At 33.8% G+C, this 21986-nt stretch overlaps 1 protein-coding gene across 1 annotated transcript in view; it reads right to left on the bottom strand.

The window, feature by feature from the left end:
- Nucleotides 1-21986, bottom strand: part of LOC149784454 (MFS-type transporter SLC18B1-like) — a 145349-nt gene that overhangs the window by 25832 nt on the left and 97531 nt on the right. Inside the window, exons 8-11 of the mRNA XM_089932529.1 lie at nt 18396-18532; nt 12522-12620; nt 10252-10346; nt 4913-5008 (exon numbers count right to left, since the gene is read on the bottom strand). Of these exons, the coding sequence (XP_089788655.1) occupies nt 4913-5008; nt 10252-10346; nt 12522-12620; nt 18396-18532 (427 nt within the window). The remainder of the gene's footprint in view (nt 1-4912; nt 5009-10251; nt 10347-12521; nt 12621-18395; nt 18533-21986) is intronic.

Genomic DNA, 21986 nt, shown 5'->3' with positions numbered 1-21986 from the left:
ATATACAAACAAGTTCATATTACTATGACATGGATATACAAACATGTTCACATTAGTATGACATGAATATACAAACAAGTTCACATTACTATGACATGGATATACAAACAAGTTCACATTAGTATGACATGGATATACAAACAAGTTCACATTACTATGACATGGATATACAAACAAGTTCACATTACTATGACATGGATATACAAACAAGTTCATATTACTATGACATGGATACACAAACAAGTCCACATTACTATGACATGGATATACAAACAAGTTCATATTACTATGACATGGATACACAAACAAGTTCACATTACTATGACATGGATATACAAACAAGTTCATATTACTATGACATGGATACACAAAGAAGTCCACATTACTATGACATGGATATACAAACAAGTTCATATTACTATGACATGGATACACAAACAAGTCCACATTACTATGATATGGATATACAAACAAGTTCATATTACTATGACATGGATATACAAACAAGTTTATTTTACTATGACATGGATATACAATCAAGTTATATTACAATGACATGGATATACAAACAAGTCCACATTACAATGACATGGATATACAAACAAGTCCATGTTACTATGACATGGATATACAAACAAGTCAACATTACTTTGACATGGATATACAAACAAGTCCAGGTTACTATGACATGGATATACAAACAAGTCCACATTACTATGACATGGATATACAAACAAGTTCATATTACTATGACATGGATATACAAACAAGTCCACTATGACATGGATATATATAAAAAACTTCATATTAATATGACATGGATATACAAACAAGTTCACATTACTATGACATGGATATACAAACAAGTCCACATTACTATGACATGGACAGACAAACAAGTTCACATTACTATCACATGGAATACAAACAAGTCCACATTACTATGACATGGATATACTAACAAGTCCACATTACAATGACATGGATATACAAACAAGTCCACATTACTATGACATGGATATACAGACAAGTCCACATTACTATGACATGGATATACAAACAAGTCCACATTACTATGACATGGATATACAAACAAGTCCATGTTACTATGACATGGATATACAAACAAGTTCACATTACTATGACATGGATATACAAACAAGTCCACATTACAATGACATGGATATACAAACAAGTCCACATTACTATGACATGGATATACAGACAAGTCCACATTACTATGACATGGATATACAAACAAGTCCACTATGACATGGATATATATAAAAAACTTCATATTAATATGACATGAATATACAAACAAGTTCACATTACTATGACATGGATATACAAACAAGTCCACATTACTATGACATGGATAGACAAACAAGTTCACATTACTATCACATGGAATACAAACAAGTCCACATTACTATGACATGGATATACTAACAAGTCCACATTACAATGACATGGATATACAAACAAGTCAACATTACTATGACATGGATATACAGACAAGTCCACATTACTATGACATGGATATACAAACAAGTCCACATTACTATGACATGGATATACAAACAAGTCCATGTTACTATGACATGGATATACAAACAAGTTCACATTACTATGACATGGATATACAAACAAGTCCACATTACAATGACATGGATATACAAACAAGTCCACATTACTATGACATGGATATACAAACAAGTTCACATTACTATAACACTGATATACAAACAAATCCACATTACTATGACATGGTTAAGCAAACAATTTCACATTGCTATGGCATGGTTAAGCAAACAATTTCACATTGCTATGGCATGGTTAAGCAAACAATTTCACATTGCTATGACATGGATATACAAACAATTTCACATTGCTATGACATGGATATACAAACAATTTCACATTGCTATGACATGGATATACAAACAATTTCACACTGCTATGACATGGATATACAAACAATTTCACATTGCTATGGCATGGTTATACCATGTTTGCCAGCCTATAAGTCGATGCAGAGTATAAGTCAAAAGAGCGAATTTGGCAAATTTTTCATCCTTTATCCATATACAAGTCAATGCTGAGTATAAGACAAGGCCAGATCAATGTCTTGGCTGATTCTTTTTCACTTCATTCCAAGCAGCATCATGAATTTTGTCCCATATGCAACTCAGTAACCTTAGAGGTCAGAATCAGTAAATGTAACTAAAAGTACCTAATTTGTTTCACACAATGTATCTGATTTATTATGTACTTTTAGCTATATATGAAAACTTTATTGAGTTACAGATAGTATACAATTTGCAAATTGAATGTTGTGTGGAATTAAGCTATATAAACCTCTTGTTTCATAAATATTAAAGGTCTCACTGTAGGATATTTCAGATTACATCCACTAGGGAAATTGAATCATTAATGCTACAATGCTTTATCCACATTTTGTTTGGAAATAAAATATCATTGCCCAATATGAGAGGGAGAGGGAGAGATTTCAGCTCTTCATAGTTCTTTTATGTCCCTTACTGCCCCTGTTTAGCTGAAGCTTTTGTCAAAGAGATGTTAATAAATAATCTAGTAAATGTAAACTATGAAAATACGTATCATACTCCTTCAGAATTGAAATATTCATTAATATTTATATCCTTGTAGACTCCGTTTAGGTTAAATCCAAAGAATGACCATTTCACATGCTGTCTAATTTTCTTTGCAAGTACAATAACCTCTCCATTCCCAATGAATAAGATTATTTTTTAAAGTGCATGTACTCTTCCTGTACTTAGGCGGCAACTGTTTTTGATCTTTGCTCATACTTTAAATTGCTAATAGTTCTATCAGTAAGTTCAAAAGATGTCACTGGTTGAGAAATTTACATGATTAACCAGCATCTCTTTTCATCATATGGTAGAATATTCATAATACCCTATGGGTAGCCTTATTTCCCCATTGGTAGCCTCACTAATCTGATCTGGTCAGCTGAATCTTGACCTCAAACAGGTGTTAGCTTGGAAAACCTGACTAAAGCTGTACTTATTTAATTAGAATGTAAATACCACTACAAAGCCATGTCGTTCTTAGACAACTGAAACGATAACTAAAAGGAACTGCTTACCCAGCATTATTAACTGATAATGGAATATAGTACTGCACTTGTACATGAGTAAGATCAGTCATCAGGTAAGTGAACCATACAATCATCGAGACATTTCCCTCTCTCTTTTCTCTCTCTATCTCTCTCATAATGGGGAATAATTTTTATTTGATCATGAGGTGCAAGAAGAAAATTGTGATGGAATATGTCTTTGTCATGGTTATTCATCTTCTAACTTGTCAATCCTAATGCACATATATCAATTTTAGATATTACTAGTGCATGCTACTTTAGCGCAGATACAACTGATATACAATAATTTTAAATACTGATGATCATGTAATTCTTTAAAATCCTTCTTAATGTGGGATCCAATATTTTTTCATCTACAATCTCTTCCCCAAAATGAAATATTGTTTTACACATAATTTTTTTTCATGCTTATTGGATAATCTTTTTCCATACAAAAAAACCATAAGATAGAACTATTCGGATGACATAATCCATATATAAGTAAATTTGGAGTATAAGACAAAGCTAAGGTTTTCTGGTAAAAAAAAGTATTGTCCACATTACTTGAACATTCATATACAAACAAGTCCATATTATGATGATACTGATATACAAATAAGTCCACATTACTATAACACTGATATACAAACAAGTCCACATTAAGATAACATTCATATACAAATTCATATCACTATGAGACTGATATACAAACAAGTCCACATTACTATGATGTGGATATACAAACAAGTCCACATTACTATGATGTGGATATACAAACAAGTCCACATTACTATGATGTGGATATACAAACAAGTCCACATTACTATGATGTGGATATACAAACAAGTCCACATTACTATGATGTGGATAAACAAACAAGTCCACATTACTAGGACATAGATAAAGAGAGATGACATTGTGCTACAGAGAAATAATGTCATCCCTCTCTCTCTCTGACATTATGCTATGGAGTTATTGTCATCTCTTTCTCTAACATTATGCTACAGGGAGTTAATGTCATCTCTCTCTCTCTCTCTGTGACATTGTGCTATAGAGAATTAATGCCATCTCTCTCTTTAATGTCATTTTTCTGTCAATGAGATGGTGGTACAGTGAATTAATGTCATGCCTCTTTCTCTATGAGATGGTGGTACAGTGAATTAATGTCACGCCTCTTTCTCTATGAGATGGTGGTACAGTGAATTAATGTCACGCCTCTTTCTCTGTGAGATGGTGGTACAGTGAATTAATGTCATACCTCTCACTCTCTCTCTGGCAATGAGATGGTGGTACGGTGAATTAATGTTGTGCATCTCTCTCTCACAATGAGATTGTGGTACAGTGAATTAACACCATGCATCTCTCTCTCACAATGACATTGTGGTACAGTGAATTAACACCATGCATCTCTCTCTCACAATGAGTTTGTGGTACAGTGACTTAATGTCATGCCTGTCACTCTCTCTGGCAATGAGATTGTGGTACAGTGAATTAATGTCATGCCTCTTTATGATATGGTGGTACAGTGAATTAATTTCGTGCCTCTTCCTCTATGAAATTGTGTTTCTCTATGGCACTGTACAACTGAGAATTAATGTTGCGCTTGACTATCTGTGACATTGTGTGCCACACAGAATTAACACTGTTATTCTCTCTCTGTCTCTATTCACACTAATGTTTCAACAGTGAAACTGAATCTGCCATAATAAAATCATTACTAACATCCTAAAATACATGATTTTTATCCCCTAATTACATTAAAGTACAAGAAAAATCAAAGATAATACTTACTTGGCACCTAGAATTAGCGCCTTGAATGTTGGAATAAGGGCACAACCAACTAGAAGCCCCAGTAGTATAAGTGATATGATGTTTATGTACAATGTACTGAAAAGGAAAACAATGTCAAAATTAAAAGAGAATGTACCTGGTCATTTTAAATACAGTACCCAGTTTTTAATATGACTGACAACCCAGTGCTGGTGACTGAATAACTGACAGAATAGAACTAGCCTTTTAATATGACTGACAGCCCAGTGCTGGTGACTGAATAACTGACAGCATAGAACTAGCCTTTTAATATGACTGACAACTTTACAATTATCACATTTTTTTAAAATGAGTCAGTAATAAAAAAAATTTTGTACCAAATATGCTTGCTCATAATTCTGTTCCAACTGCAAACTGCATACACCCAGATTTGCCATCAGATAAAGTGTCAGTAAATTATGTCTATGCAGATTTTTAGGAGTAATCAGTTGAACAATTTTAACACAGACTCTGATCTGCTTGTACATTATGCAATGGCAGATCAGGGTCTATGTTTGCAGTTGGCTTGAACAATGAGCAAGAATAAATTGTCCTTATTTTATAATAATACTTGACCAAAATGTTTATGTTACTTTTTCTACATTGATAGTGGTATAAACTGTCAGCTGCTGTATTACAAAGCAAATAATGCTGCAACTAATTAACTTTTGCCTTCGATTTTGTGTCTATTTACCCATTTCTTTTCCTTTCTGACCTTCAAAAACATTGTTATATTAGAACATTTTCCCATTTTTGCATCAGTATTTTTTAACATTGAAGATATTACACAGTCCCTGACAACAATAAATTGGGTTCGAGTCTCAGATTCGTCTAATGTGGGTATATGAGAAAGCTTGCCATTAGCTTCTTGTGGGTCAGTGGTTCTTTCCGGGCTTTTCCAGGGTTCTTCCTCCAGCATTAATACTGGCCACTATATAATAGCCTATCATGTGCTGGAAAATGGCATTAAACCCAACAACAACAACAAATTAAAATTCATAGCCAAAATGGCAATCTCCAACTTAGATTGGATAAAAGAAATGACATGAATTATTTATATAGGTGGGGCAAGATATTATTGCAAAAATAAAATAAAAAATGATTTCCACTGTCAGTTGTTCTTTTGAATTTCTATGTGTGATAGTTTCTCAACTGATGTCTTAACTGGTCAAGCCAAATCTTGGGAAAAGTCAACTTTGTTCAGAATATAAATTAAAATTTTCTTCCATATATATCTTTAGATAAATGAATTTCATTCATGAAAATGAAAACAAGTAAGTTTGAAGGCTGGGGCCTGCATGTTATGCCCATAATCAAAGCATTGCCAGAAACATTAATGAAAAAGGTAACTACTGATGATGAAGATACAGATGATAATGGTGGAAATGTAAATACTTTGTTTTTCTTCCCACCAAGGGCAGCTCAACAATAAAACTAAATAGCTTTTTAAGTTATGCAGCTGAAATAAATATATTAAATTTTGATCTGTGACTGTGACCTTGTAGACAGAATCCCATCTGTGATTTTGTACTACATCTTCCAGTTGTGACATGATAAGCCCTATATAAAACTCTAATCTGTCTGACTGATTTGTCTGACTGTGATATTTCTGACACATAGGCACTTTAATACCTCAAACATATTCAAATTATAAACCAGAAACACAAATGTGACAGTGGGATGGAAAAATGATACAACAGACTGATGGACATATGGATAGGTGGATCAAAATGCAAATTCCATGCCCTATGCTTTTCATGGAAAGGATTATGGGTGACCATTTTTACATTCAATACAGACCTCTAGAATTCTTTAACTGAATTAGATACCTCAGTCTACAATTTAATTACAGAGCTCTGTATATCAAGTATAAATTCTCTAATTCAATTAGAGATATACATTATTAATTATTGACATCTTTATTTGAATTGTCTAATTCAACTGGAAACCTCTACAAAGCAATAAGACAGCTTTCTAATTACCATTATTCAACAAATACAAAAATGAATTGTAGATGTCTTTAATTGAATCAGAGACCTCTTCAATTCAATTATAAACCTCTCTTATCAATTTTTGAAGAGGTCTCTAAATGGCATTTCCAGCCTTCCAAAACTAGCATTCTTAAAAGGAAATAACTTCACTCTCTGCTAATTTTGTTTGTTGAGAGGACATATGTAGTAGATTTATGCTATCGCTACAAATCAAAATGGATGCCTATAAAAAACAAATACTGCAGAAACATGGCATCTTCAGCCTAAAATTAAAGGAAATCAGGTAGGTATTAAGTTTTATGTGAAGTAGGGCATCACTGAATGCAAAATAAATGACAAATATGATGTAAAACACCCCAACTGTAGAATGGATAATTGAAATCAGGTCACCGAAATTCTCATTTCATCTCCTCAGATTAAGATACCATACGATACTTCAGAAAATATCTGTATTTTTGTTTCGTGTAGAAATAATGAAAAGGATTTTTTTTTAAAACAGAAAATCCTTAAAATTTCCTCTTAGATAATGAAATATTCATTGAAGGAATTTCAAGATTTTACTACTGTATTTTAATCATAAACTTAGCAGGTAAATTTTTATTCAACTTGATACAATTTCTATCCATTATGGAATAGGCATGTTTGTCTGAAATGGATGTTCACTTCTTGATTCAGAAAAAAAAAATGAAAAGATACCATTAGAAGTGGTCTGAATAAGTAAACATACTTTTAAAATACACAAGCAGACAATTTCTTTATTTTTTAAACTGGGTGGAAATGTCTGCAATCTTGACAAAAGAAGCAAACATAGTTAACACTGCAAAATTAAAATTAGGTCAATTCTGGACATTATGCTAATGAATACCCCCCTCCCACCACATGCCCAAACAAATTATATCCTTTGTCATTCCAGTAATACAGTCATTTACAATTTCAGGCTAAACTCTACTAAATCATAGTTTATGCTCTTAACAGTGGCCCTATGTAGCAATATCAAACAGAATACACAACATGACTTTTTGCACCCTATGCAACAATACTGAACAAAATACACAATGTAACATGACTTATTGTGCCCTATGCAGCAATACTGAACAAAATACACAATGTAACATGACTTATTGTGCCCTATGCAGCAATATCAAACAGAATACACAACATGACTTATTGTGCCCTATGCAGCAATACTGAACAAAATACACAATGTAACATGACTTACTGTGCCCTATGCAGTAATATCAAACAGAATACACAATGTAACATGACTTATTGTGCCCTATGCAGCAATACTGAACAGAATACACAACATGACTTATTGTGCCCTATGCAGCAATATCAAACAGAATACACAACATAACATGACTTATTGCACCCTATGCAGTAATACTGAACAGAATACACAATGTAACCTGAGTTATGGTGCCCCATGCAGCAATACTGAACAGAATACACAATGTAACATGAATTATAGTGCCCTATCATGAGTTATGGTGCCTTATGCAGCAATATTGAACAAAATACAAAATGTAACATGAGTTATGGTCCCCTATGCAGAAATATCAAATAGAATACACAATGTAACATGAGTTATGGTGCCCTATCCTGAGTCATGGTGCCCCATGTAGCAATATTGAACAGAATACACAATGTAACCTGAGTTATGGTGCCCCATGCAGCAATATTGAACAGAATACACAATGTAACATGAGTTAAAGTGCCCTATGCAGCAATATTGAACAGAATACACAATGTAACCTGCATTACGGTGTCCCATGCAGCAATATCAAACAGAATACACAACGTAACATGAGTTAAAGTGCCCTATCATGAGTTCTGGTGCCCTATGCAGCAATACTTAACAGTATACACAACAGGAGTTATGGTGCCCCATGCAGCAATACTGAACAGAATACAATGTAACAAAAGTTATTATGGTGCTTTCAGAAAGTGTTCATGTCTAAACATTGAATAGAGTCAAATGCCTTGGTTAGCCATCAAGTCTTAGATATTATTCCTACCAGACTGGAACACAAACAATGGCATATTAAGCACATTAATTGTTTATATTATAGTGTTCAGCTTGTTGACACCCCTCTACAATAGCACAGAAATCACCCAACACTTCTCCATGTTTTGTCCCAGTCAGCAATCAACTGATGAGCAAAATACTGCCATAACCGACTGTTTGATAATATTTATTGCTTTTGGAGAAAAAGTAATGCAAATGAAAAATACAGAATTTTACATTTATGCAAATAAGGAAATGATTCATTAAACAAATCATATTTGTTCTCTCTCAATATTAGTTTTTCCTACTGTTATGTATATTTATAATTTTGTCATGTATTGGTTCTATTTTATGATATTAAACAATGTATAACTGCATGGGATCTATAAACAGATGCATACAAACATGTTGACAGTTACTAATAAAAAATTAGTAAGAATGTTTACAAATTTTAGGCTTTTGGGCAGGTTGGTCAGGCGGTATCTTAGAAGAATTAATTTATTTACCATTGGAATGGTTAAATCATATGAGTTTTTTTATGATGTTGAACATCTGTGATTTGTCAAGTACTAGCATGATAATAAGCTTTATATTTAAACTTTTTCCTTGTAAATAAGTATCTTGGACTGGCAGTTTTCTTTTTTTTTCCTGTGTTCTTGTTGTAACATCAAGTCTGCAGATTTATTTTATATTGTATTCAGATATTATTTGAGGGGAAAAACATCTGTTTGGATTATTCAGTGGAAAAAAAAAGTGCTCATTGGACAACAGTATAATTTGGAAACTAACATGAAGAGTAGTTCTTGTGGAACAGTATATTCTTGGATCTCAAATTTATATGGAACATTTCATTCTTCTGGACTTTAATAGAACTTTTGCAGGATTATTTTGGACTCAGTTCATAATACTGTTAAGTTACTACGAACATTGTATTTGATAACATTGATAATTAAATTGTTTGATAAATTTTACAAAACTTATTGGTTTTGCTTCTTTCTGTTACTTAGTTTATGACCATTGAGTCATAACACAATGCTGCTGTCTGTTCATATATGTTGAAATATTTGCATAATGAAGGGAAAGGGCTAATTAAGTTCTTAGAATTTGTGCCCAGTCCCACTGTAACACCTTGTGACAATAAAATGTTTCAACTAATCCCTGGCCACTGCTGAATATTTTAAGACCAGTAGAGCTAAAAATCCAATTTATCTGTTTGAAATTTCAGCTATTTAGCCATGTTCACCCCCAAGTCCAAGGTTGCATGACTTTGGTTTTACATCCAAGTTTAAATGTTGAGCTTTAAGTTTTTGTGAAATGCTTACTCAGGTATAAATGGAAGGAATGGCGCTGGTCCAAGAAGAAGAATGGCAAATGCTGAGAAGAAAGTTCCAATGCCAATCATCCAGAACGTCAATCCCTGCAAATAAACAAACAAAATTATTTAATTAACAATTCAACTAATGACCTATTGATACATGTGTAACACTAATGTCAATATAAACTTGAAAATAAGTACAAAAGGTTCCTCACTAATGTCAATATAAACTTGAAAATAAGTACAAAAGGTTCCTCACTAATGTCAATATAAACTTGAAAATAAGTACAAAAGGTTAGTCAAAACATATTTTAGAGTGTATTTTTTATTACACCTACTAGACTTTTTTATATTTATTACTTTATTTTTGTTATATCAACCTTTTCATGTAAAAGTTACACTATGTGAAATATATTGATACTACAAGTCATGACAATTACACATTTCAAATATTGATACAAGTCATGATAATTACACATTTCAAATAGTGATACTACATGTCATAATAATTACACATTTCAAATATTGATACTACATGTCATGGTAACTACACATTTCAAATATTGATACTACAAATCATGATAATTACACATTTCAAATATTGATACTACATGTCATGATAATTACACATTTCAAATATTGATACTACATGTCATGATAATTACACATTTCAAATATTGATACTACAAGTCATGATAATTACACATTTCAAATACTGATACTACAAATCATAATAATTACACATTTCAAATATTGATACTACATGTCATGATAATTACACATTTCAAATATTGATACATGTCATGATAATTACACATTTCAAATATTGATACATGTCATGATGATTACACATTTCAAATATTGATACTACAAGTCATGATAATTACACATTTCAAATACTGATACTACATGTCATGATAATTACACATTTCAAATATTGATACATGTCATGATAATTACACATTTCAAATACTGATACTACATGTCATGGTAATCACACATTTCAAATAGTGATACTACATGTCATAATAATTACACATGTCAAATATTGATACTACATGTCATGGTAATTACACATTTCAAATATTGATACTACAAGTCATGATAATTACACATTTCAAATATTGATACAAGTCATGATAATTACACATTTCAAATATTGATACAAGTCATGATAATTACACATTTCAAATATTGATATTACATGTCATGATAATTACACATCTCAAATATTGGTACTACACGTCATAATAATTACACATTTCAAATATTGATACTACATGTCATGGTAATTACACATTTCAAATAGTGATACTACATGTCATAATAATTACACATTTCAAATATTGATACTACATGTCATGGTAATTACACATTTCAAATATTGATACTACATGTCATGATAATTAAACATTTCAAATATTGATACTACAAATCATGATAATTACACATTTAAAATACTGATACTACATGTCATGATAATTACACATTTCAAATATTGATACAAGTCATGATAATTACACATTTCAAATATTGATACTACATGTCATGATAATTACACATTTCAAATATTGATACTACAAATCATGATAATTACACATTTCAAATATTGATACTACAAATCATGATAATTGCACATTTAAAATAGTGATACTACAAGTCAAGATAATTACACATTTCAAATAGTGATACTATAAGTCATGATAATTACAGATTTCAAATAGTGATACTACATGTCATGATAATTACACACTTCAAATATTGATACCACATGTCATAATAATTACACATTTCAAATATTGATACTACATGTCATGGTAATTACACATTTCAAATAGTGATACTACATGTCATAATAATTACACATGTCAAATATTGATACTACATGTCATGGTAATTACACATTTCAAATATTGATACTACAAGTCATGATAATTACACATTTCAAATATTGATACAAGTCATGATAATTACACATTTCAAATATTGATACTATAAGTCATGATAATTACACATTTCAAATATTGATACTATAAGTCATGATAATTGCACATGATTCTGAAAATTGTTAATGCAGTTAGAATTAAATTAATGTAACAAAATGTGATTCAATGCACCTAAATCAATTCCATAATTGAGTTCAAATAGCACTCACCTTTTTACTTCACTGTGCTTAAAATCAATTATATAAAAAAGTTATGTAAGTACAAACAGTACTCACCTTTGTGTCTCCCAGCCATCCCCAAACTATACACAATGATTACAAACAGTACTCACCTTTGTGTCTCCCAGCCATCCCCAGACAGGGGCAGTCATCGCATACACTGCTGGAGCAATCAGAAATATAAAACCAACCACCCATGTTTTGAGTTTAAACTGAAAAGTAAAATAAGTGTTGAATAATTTGATTTCTTATTCATCATTCAGTGGTCTGGATCATACAAACAAAATGCATACATAACTTGTTCTAGAAACCAATTCTGATGTAAAATATTTTGCTTCAATGATACTTACTGATCATAATATATTAGGAATATGACCACAGCCTTGCAAATCCAGCTCTACCAAACTTGTTTTTAGCAAAAAAGTGCTACAGGTCATCTGCCTACCTAAATGGAAGTCGAACAAATGTAATCTTCTCTTGGATAGAGAGATTGGAGATAAATCCTATCTGTACATATTACTACTGGAGCTACACATGCTGTGTCAGTTTATAGTGATTGCAAGGAGACTGGGAGGGTGTTCCCATATTATTAGGTAAGTATTATCAAAAACTTACTTTACTTCAAACATTGATTTCTTCATCAAATATATAACCCAATCATAATACATCAGGAGAACTTGTAAGAGGTGGAGAGAGTTACATCCCCTTAACCATGAGAAGGACCAATCTCTGATACCCTAATGTAAATGAACAAATTCAAATCTTGTTGGAGATACAAGCTTGAGATAGCATCTGAATATGCTTGGATAATGATTTTAGGGGAAAATATCTCCCTGCCCACAATCCTGCAGAAGTCAAGTGCCTGCATCATTGTGAAGCTACTAAATGACACAGACAAGGCGGTCTCTTGTACACTCTAATAAATTGAGGGCAAGTGAGCACCCCAGAATGCATGTGAGCATCCTTACAGATTGTAATTTCCAAAATGCTGAATCTGCAAAGAAAATACCTGCCATAAAGCAGGTGAGGTTCTCCCATCTGGCGAAATGGAACTTCAAGTATCCCAGATATCAGCTTCAACCAGTAGGACAAGCTTTGGTGGCCACTAAAATAAAAGATTCATCTGCAGTGGTCTCATAAACTGATGGCCCAAGATGAGATCTGCTGCAACAATGTGACCTGACAGATGTTGAAATTCTGGGCTGAGAGGCAATTCTTAAGAGAATAGTAGACACTATCTAAATGATTATCATAGATAGTACTTGATGGAGACATCTTATCTGCATATGTTCTTAACTCCATACCCAAGTGAATAAAATGTTGGAATGGGATGATATCAGTTTTGCCAATGCTTACAAGGAATCCAAGACAATACAGAAATGAAACAAGTTATTTCATGTTTTGGTCTAGATTATAATTCACCAGTTGGATTTGTTGAAATGTTGTTCAAGTAGAAGGATGCTGTGGATGAGGTGGATCGATAAGTGATAAGTGTGAAGCCCCTAGAACTAATGTTCAAACCAAAAGGGATTGCCCTGAATTGTACACCATGTCCCTGAATGTTAAATCTCTCTGCTTTAATGTCACTGCAAATCCATCATAATGTGTCCATTCTGAACCATGGTGCCCATATTCAAAAATTAAGGAGAGTTTCAACCTATGACCAGCCAAAGTGTGGCAATGGTCTTTGTCAATGGAGAAAGTGAGTTTATTTTTACAACAATCTCTAATCCCCTTCTGTTAGGAAAATGTCTATTTCTTGCTGCAGAACACTAGCTCTGAATGGGTCTCTTGGGATATTGGAAGGAAGAGCTGCAATTGACAATCATTGAAGGGCTCTGAATGGGTCTCTTGAGACATCTGAAGGAAGAGCTGCCATTGACGATCACTGAGGGGCTCTGAATAGGTCTCTTGGGACATCTGAAGGAAGAGCTGCCATTGACAATCACTGAGGGGCTCTGAATGGGTCTCTTGGGACATCTGAAGGAAGAGCTGCTACTGACAATCACTGAGGGGCTCTGAATGGGTCTCTTGGGACATCTGAAGGAAGAGCTGCCACTGACAATCACTGAGGGGCTCTGAATGGGTCTCTTGGGACATCTGAAGGAAGAGCTGCCATTGACAATCACTGAGGGGCTTTGAATAGGTCTCTTGGGACATCTGAAGGAAGAGCTGCCACTGACAATCACTGAGGGGCTTTGAATAGGTCTCTTGGGACATCTGAAGGAAGAGCTGCCATTGACAATCACTGAGGGGCTCTGAATGGGTCTCTTGGGACATCTGAAGGAAGAGCTGCCATTGACAATCACTGAGGGGCTCTGAATGGGTCTCTTGGGACATCTGAAGGAAGAGCTGCCATTGACAATCACCGAGGGGCTCTGAATGGGTCTCTTGGGACATCTGAAGGAAGAGCTGCCATTGACAATCACTGAGGGGCTCTGAATGGGTCTCTTGGGACATCTGAGGAAGAGCTGCCATTGACAATCACTGTGGGGCTCTGAACATGATCTGGCAGTCCGCCATAATGATTTGAAAGACCCATGGACCATCAGGGAAAAGTCCTTCCCATTCCATGATGAAGTGTTTGAGTCTTCCTCCAAATAGGATGTGTAAAAGAGCAGTGTAAGCATGGTGTAATTTTTACAGAGTGAAGGCTGATGATAGGAGAAACTGGTACACAAGAAATCTATATCTTCCTGCCATTTGTCATCAGTCAAGCTGTATTCTTGTAAAACTGTCTCATCATTTCACATATCAAGAGGGAGCCCTTCCTATGCTCAAGCACATTAAGCCAGGCAAGGTTTTCAATTTCACACAACCTGCTTCCGAACTTCCTCAACAGGACCATGGAAGAGCGAGATGGATGATAGTTGCTGTAACCTTAAGAAACGTTTGGAGTTACCAACAGGTGAGAGTAGAGTGATTTAGACTGATATGGATACAACTGCAACAACAATTCCTTTAAAATACACGTGTGTATAGAAATCTTAGTTAAAATTAAAAAATGGATTCATTACTGTAAAAAGAAAGGTATGCAGACACCTGGGTCCTGATGCAGCCTCTCTAAATAATGTAATAAAATGGCATCTTGACATGTCTGTGGTAGCTGTTTGAATACTGGCCAGTTGTTCTTGGCCAGTCAGTCAAGGGATGCAGTAACTCTGTAACATGCCAACGACAGCATGGGAGAAGGAAAGCAAAACTCAAGCTGCTGAAGCCAAGACACATTTTTTTTATCAATGCATAGAAGGGTCTTGCATGGATGCTGGCCAAGAAGGATGGTGAATTTGAGTGGGGGTCCAGCCATACTGGGATAGTGTAATCTCCAGATGATCACTGAGCAAATTGTTTATTGTTCAGCAATGGTATCGTCACCATAGCCAGTACCAAGTCATGATGTAGCAAATGACAGAGCTCTCATGTTCCTTACATGAAATTTTGATGGTCTAAAAACTGTACCAGGCATATAGGACTGGATTATTGATTTTACTTTGTTAAATAATGATGTAGAAAGGGTACCATGTCTGTTTGGTTACCCTTTGTGAATCACTGATGGACAGAGAAATGTGTCAGATATCTAAAGCATGACAGTTTGTGATGGGGCTCTCTGGTGTGGGTACATAAATGTGAAAGTAAATTGGTACTAGAAAGAGGCTATTTGCTCTTCATGATACGCAGTCCATCTGGGCATCAGTTGAGGCCATGGTACTGACCATAGTTGATCCACCTTTGATGACTATGTACAGTCCTGATTGATAGCGGGTATTCACTCATCTATGCCAATTTAAGTTGGTTTCATTATTATGCCAGGGTGGGGTAAGAGATGATATTTGTTCACCATACCCAATCCCTTCAGGTAGTTGTGGCTGTGACGGAGATGGTACTAGCCTAAAGATGGTCACCCATACATTTTAAATCCACTGTAATCACAAGCTGCATTTATGACCTAAATAGCACCCTATACAATTCAGACAGGTAGCATGGCTATCTTTCACATGCTTAAAACATTTGCATCCCATACACCATTGTATTGACACATGTACACAATAATATATACAGGAGGAATCAAGTCATGTGACCTTACTGTGAAGAATATCCTAAAGGCAAACCTAAGAGTCTACAAACTAATTACATCATGACATGTAATACTGGACAACTATTCACATACTAAGACATATAATGGTATAATTAAAATGGTACCAATATATATCATAAGATGAAGTTACACCAAAAAAGTGTAAATAATTTATCTCTAATAGAAATGAGTGAAAAAAGACAGAACTAAAACTGGAGCATTCTTATTTGTGTGAGAAAACTCCTTATAATTGCTCCAAACTTGAAAAGTCACATGCTGAAAACGCTTAGGCGAGGTCTCAAAAACAAAAATTAGCACTTGGTTTCTAAAAACAAGCTTGGAAGAAATGGACGTGGACAGTATTGGTCATAATCCTTTTGTATTATGATAAATCACTGTATCGGAATAAGAAATTTGAGACTCTTTGCAGCTTTGTGTAACATATTTACATAAAAACTAGTTAACTATACTGTTGTGCTAAATTTATTGGAACCACTTTAAAATATAATCAAATGTCAGTTATCCACACTCAGACAGATTTTGACTGTATAAATGATGATCTAAATAGGAGTATATAATTGTGAACTTTATTTTATGTAGATTGTGCAATAAAATCACACATTGTATGCATTCTTGATGGCTCATATATTGCTGTAGTGTGGTGTTTTGTAGTGGATGATACAAAAGAAATGAAAGAGAACTACTTAAATGTGTGATGAAACCACTTTACTCTTACAAAATCTGATTAGATATATAGCTGCAAGAGTGTTGAGAGGCACAGCCATCAAATGCAAGGTTAGTTACTAATATACATGAATATCATCATTATATTTGAATTCAATGACCTAGTTTTCACTACATGGCATAGTACTCCCATGATGCATTCATATACACTGACCTAGTTTTGGTTACATGGCATAGTACTCCCATGATGCATTCATATACACTGACCTAGTTTTGGCTACATGACATAGTACTCCCATGATGCATTCATATACACTGACCTAGTTTTGGTTACATGACATAGTACTCCCATGATGCATTCATATACACTGACCTAGTTTTGGTTACATGGCATAGTACTCCCATGATGCATTCATATACACTGACCTAGTTTTGGTTACATGGCATAGTACTCCCATGATGCATTCATATACACTGACCTAGTTTTGGTTACATGGCATAGTACTCCCATGATGCATTCATATACACTGACCTAGTTTTGGTTACATGACATAGTACTCCCATGATGCATTCATATACACTGACCTAGTTTTGGTTACATGGCATAGTACTCCCATGATGCATTCATATACACTGACCTAGTTTTGGCTACATGACATAGTACTCCCATGATGCATTCATATACACTGACCTAGTTTTGGTTACATGACATAGTACTCCCATGATGCATTCATATACACTGACCTAGTTTTGGCTACATGACATAGTACTCCCATGATGCATTCATATACACTGACCTAGTTTTGGCTACATGACATAGTACTCCCATGATGCATTCATATACACTGACCTAGTTTTGGCTACATGACATAGTACTCCCATGATGCATTCATATACAAAGCTACATGACCTTGCAGTCAACTGTCAATGAAAAAAGCAAAAGCAGTTATAACATAAAAGTCAGTGCCAAATGGTGGACAGATGAACATACATTATCAGTTCATTAACTAGATTTGTTTTGAAATCTGGCAAAAAATAGGTGACCGTGACCTACTTTTACTCATAATATGTACTCCTATTGATCAATACATCCATTAAGTTCAATGCAGAAACTTAACAGAAATCATGCTTGATGTAAAAACATAAAGTCAACACTTATGCAAACAATGACAACAATAATAACCATCCATTTTTTCCTCTGATTCACAGGCAAGGAAAATAAATATACCTGTGCAAGATGGTCTGCTAATGTCGGATCCAGGTACCCCAGAGCAGAGGAACTAGCCAGAATGACCAACAGGGTTACCAGCACCAGAGGGCTCTTCAAAAGGGTCAAGACTGACCCCTCATATGGCTTTTGCCCTTCTGTTAATATACAGATTATCAATATTCACATAAATGTAAAAATATCAATAACAAACATTTTTTTTCACCATCTAACATAGTTACATCATATTTACTTGTGTATAATAATTCTACCGCAGAAACTGTTACGGTCACATTGCAAATGTTGTCAATCACATCTTCAAACAAAGATACTACTTTAAAGAGAAACACTCTGCACAAAATAATGTTGACAACTACAGTTCTACTGTGTCTGACACACACCACTCTACAGAAAAAATCTGAAATAACAATGTAAATTGCAGCCTTTAGCATAGATGTGATTGTGGATAGAAAAGTTTTACATAAAATAATATTACAGTTTTTATCACAGCTACTACTCTAGAGTAAAGCTAGATACAAAACAATGTCAGCTACAACTTCCACTACAAATATGCTACTCTGGAGAGAAAAACTCCATACAAAAGGATGTCAGTTACAACTTGTACCACAAGTAACACTCTGTATAGAAAAGCCCTGCACAAAAGGATGTCATTTACAGCTTCAACCACAAGTAACACTCTGTAGAGAAAAAGCATACAAAAGGATGTCATTTACAGCTTCTACCACAAGTAACACTGCAGAGAAAAGCCCTGCACAAAAGGATGTAAATTACAGCTTCTACCATAGTAACTACTCTAGAGACATAAGTATTTTACAAAACTATGTCCATTACAGAAAATGCAACAGATGTTCTTTCACTATAACCTGAATAATTATTATATTTCTAGAAGAAACTTTAGTCACTGTGTAGGAAGCCTGATAGGAAGGAAGCCACAAGTGGGTGAGAAAAATAATCCTCAGTATGAGTGGGGAAAGAAAAATTCAGTTTGCAGAGACTGATTCATGCCTGGGACTTCACAAGCTTCATCCCTGTGAATAAAATTTTGTGTTGAATTTTTCTGTCTTCTCTACACCCATAGGGAAGATTATCAGAGCTACAATAAAAATCTAATATCATAAATATTGTGTCAGTGTCGCATAACTTTTGGCAATGTCAGATAACAATATCAGTGCAAAACATCTGCAATCAAAATGTAAGCAGAATCTCAAACTGCTGGAGGAATATAATATTTAACTCCTGTTAAATGTAACTAATACACCTTGATGGAAAGCCCATAAAATGTCCCCTTGATAACTCGGCTAAGATGTAATACTGTAAACTGATTAACAGTTGTGTAGAATCCTCTATTTATCTTTCATCAATAACATAACATTTGATTTTTTAAGTTATGACACTACGCTCTTGATTTACACCATCATAGTAATGAGAAAACAATTCTACTAAAATGTATACTCCTGAATTACAGCATCGTAATACTGAAAAAACAATTCTACTAAAATGTCTAAGTATACTCCTGAATTACAGCGCTGCAATACTGAGAAAACAATTCTACTAAAATGTTTGAGTACACAATTGTACTCCTGAATTACAGCACCGTAACACTGAGAAAACAATTCTACTAAAATGTTTCAGTATACAAATGTACTCCTGAATTACAGCACCGTAATACTGAGAGAACAATTCTAGAAAAATGTCTAAGTATACTCCTGAATTACAGCACCGTAATACTGAGAAAACAATTCTACTAAAATGTTTGAGTATACAATTGTACTCCTGAATTACAGCACCGTAATACTGAGAAAACAATTCTAACAAAATGTCCAAGTATACTCCTGAATTACAGCACCGTAATACTGAGAAAACAATTCTACTAAAATGTTTGAGTACACAGTTGTACTCCTGAATTACAGCACTGTAATACTGAGAAAACAATTCTACTAAAATGTTTAAGTATGTTCCAGAATTACCGCACCGTAATACTGAGAAAACAATTCTACTAAAATGTTTGAGTACACAATTGTACTCCTGAATTAAAGCACCGTAATACTGAGAAAACAATTCTACTAATTTAAATATTTAAGTATACTACAGAATTGCAGCACTGTAGTACTGAGAAAACAATAGATAGTTCCCGAATGATGTCATCAGCAGCCATATTTTTGGTCAGCAGGCAGATTTACCATTGACTTTATATGGTGTTTGGAAATTTAAATAAATTCATTGATTCTCAAGAGACCTTTACGAAAATTACATATATAAACAGAACACAAATCAAGCTTTCTGTTAGTATCTATATTTGTGAATTATAAGTTGACTTTCCTGCAGTGTGCCTTGTTAAAAATGGTGAATTTTAGTGATTGTATATAGGAGAAACTGCTATGTTGCCCATTGTCCAGGTAAAATGGTCAGAATATTGTCTGCAAGTGACCTTATCGGGAAGCATCTATTCTACTAAAATGTCTAAGTGTACTCCTGAATTACAGTACTGTATTACTGAGAAAACAATTCTACTAAAATGTCTAAGTGTACTCCTGAATTACAGCACTGTAATACTGAGAAAACAATTCTACTAAAATATTTAAGTATACTCCTGAATTACAGCATCGTAATACTGAGAAAACAATTCTACTAAAACGTTTGAGTACACAATTGTACTCCTGAATTACAGCACTATAATACTGAGAAAACAATTTAACTAAAATGTCTAAATACACTTCTGAATTACAGCACTGTAATACTGAGAAAACAATTCTACTAAAATGTCTAAGTATACTCCTGAATTACAGCACTGTAATACTGAGAAATCAATTCTACTAAACTGTTAGAGTACACAATTGTACTCCTGAATTACAGCACTCTAATGCTGAGAAAACAATTCTACTAAAATGTCTAAATACACTTCTGATTTACAGCACTGTAATACTGAGAAAACAATTCTACTAAAATGTCTAAATACACTCCTGAATTACAGCATCGTAATACTGAAAAAACAATTCTACTAAAATGTCTAAGTATACTCCTTAATTGCAGCACTGTAATACTGAGAAAACAATTCTACTAAAATGTTTGAGTACACAATTGTACTCCTGAATTACAGCACTGTAATACTGAGAAAACAATTCTACTAAAATGTCTAAATACACTCCTGAATTACAGCACTGTAATTCTGAGAAAACAATTCTACTAAAATGTCTAAGTATACTCCTGAATTACAGCACCATAATACTGAGAAAACAATTCTACTAAAATGTTTGAGTTCACAATTGTACTCCCGAATTACAGCACTGTAATACTGAGAAAACAATTCTACTAAAATGTCTAAGTATACTCCTGAATTACAGCACTGTAATACTGAGAAAACAATTCTACTAAAATATTTAAGTATACTCCTGAATTACAGCACCGTAATACTGAGAAAACAATTCTACTAAAATGTTTAAGTGTACTCCTGAATTACATCATCATAATGCGAGAAAACAATTCTACTAAAATGTCTAAGTATACTCCTGAATTACAGCACTGTAATACTGAGAAAACAATTCTACTAAAATGTCTAAGTGTACTCCTGAATTACAGCACTGTAATACTGAA

This window comes from Sinohyriopsis cumingii, chromosome 14 (genome assembly GCF_028554795.1).
Source record: "Sinohyriopsis cumingii isolate HCF-2022 chromosome 14, ASM2855479v2, whole genome shotgun sequence".
Classification (NCBI taxonomy): Eukaryota; Metazoa; Mollusca; class Bivalvia; order Unionida; family Unionidae; genus Sinohyriopsis; species Sinohyriopsis cumingii.
The sequence above is the reverse complement of the archived record's forward strand: the minus strand, read 5'-3'. Positions and strand labels throughout refer to the sequence as shown.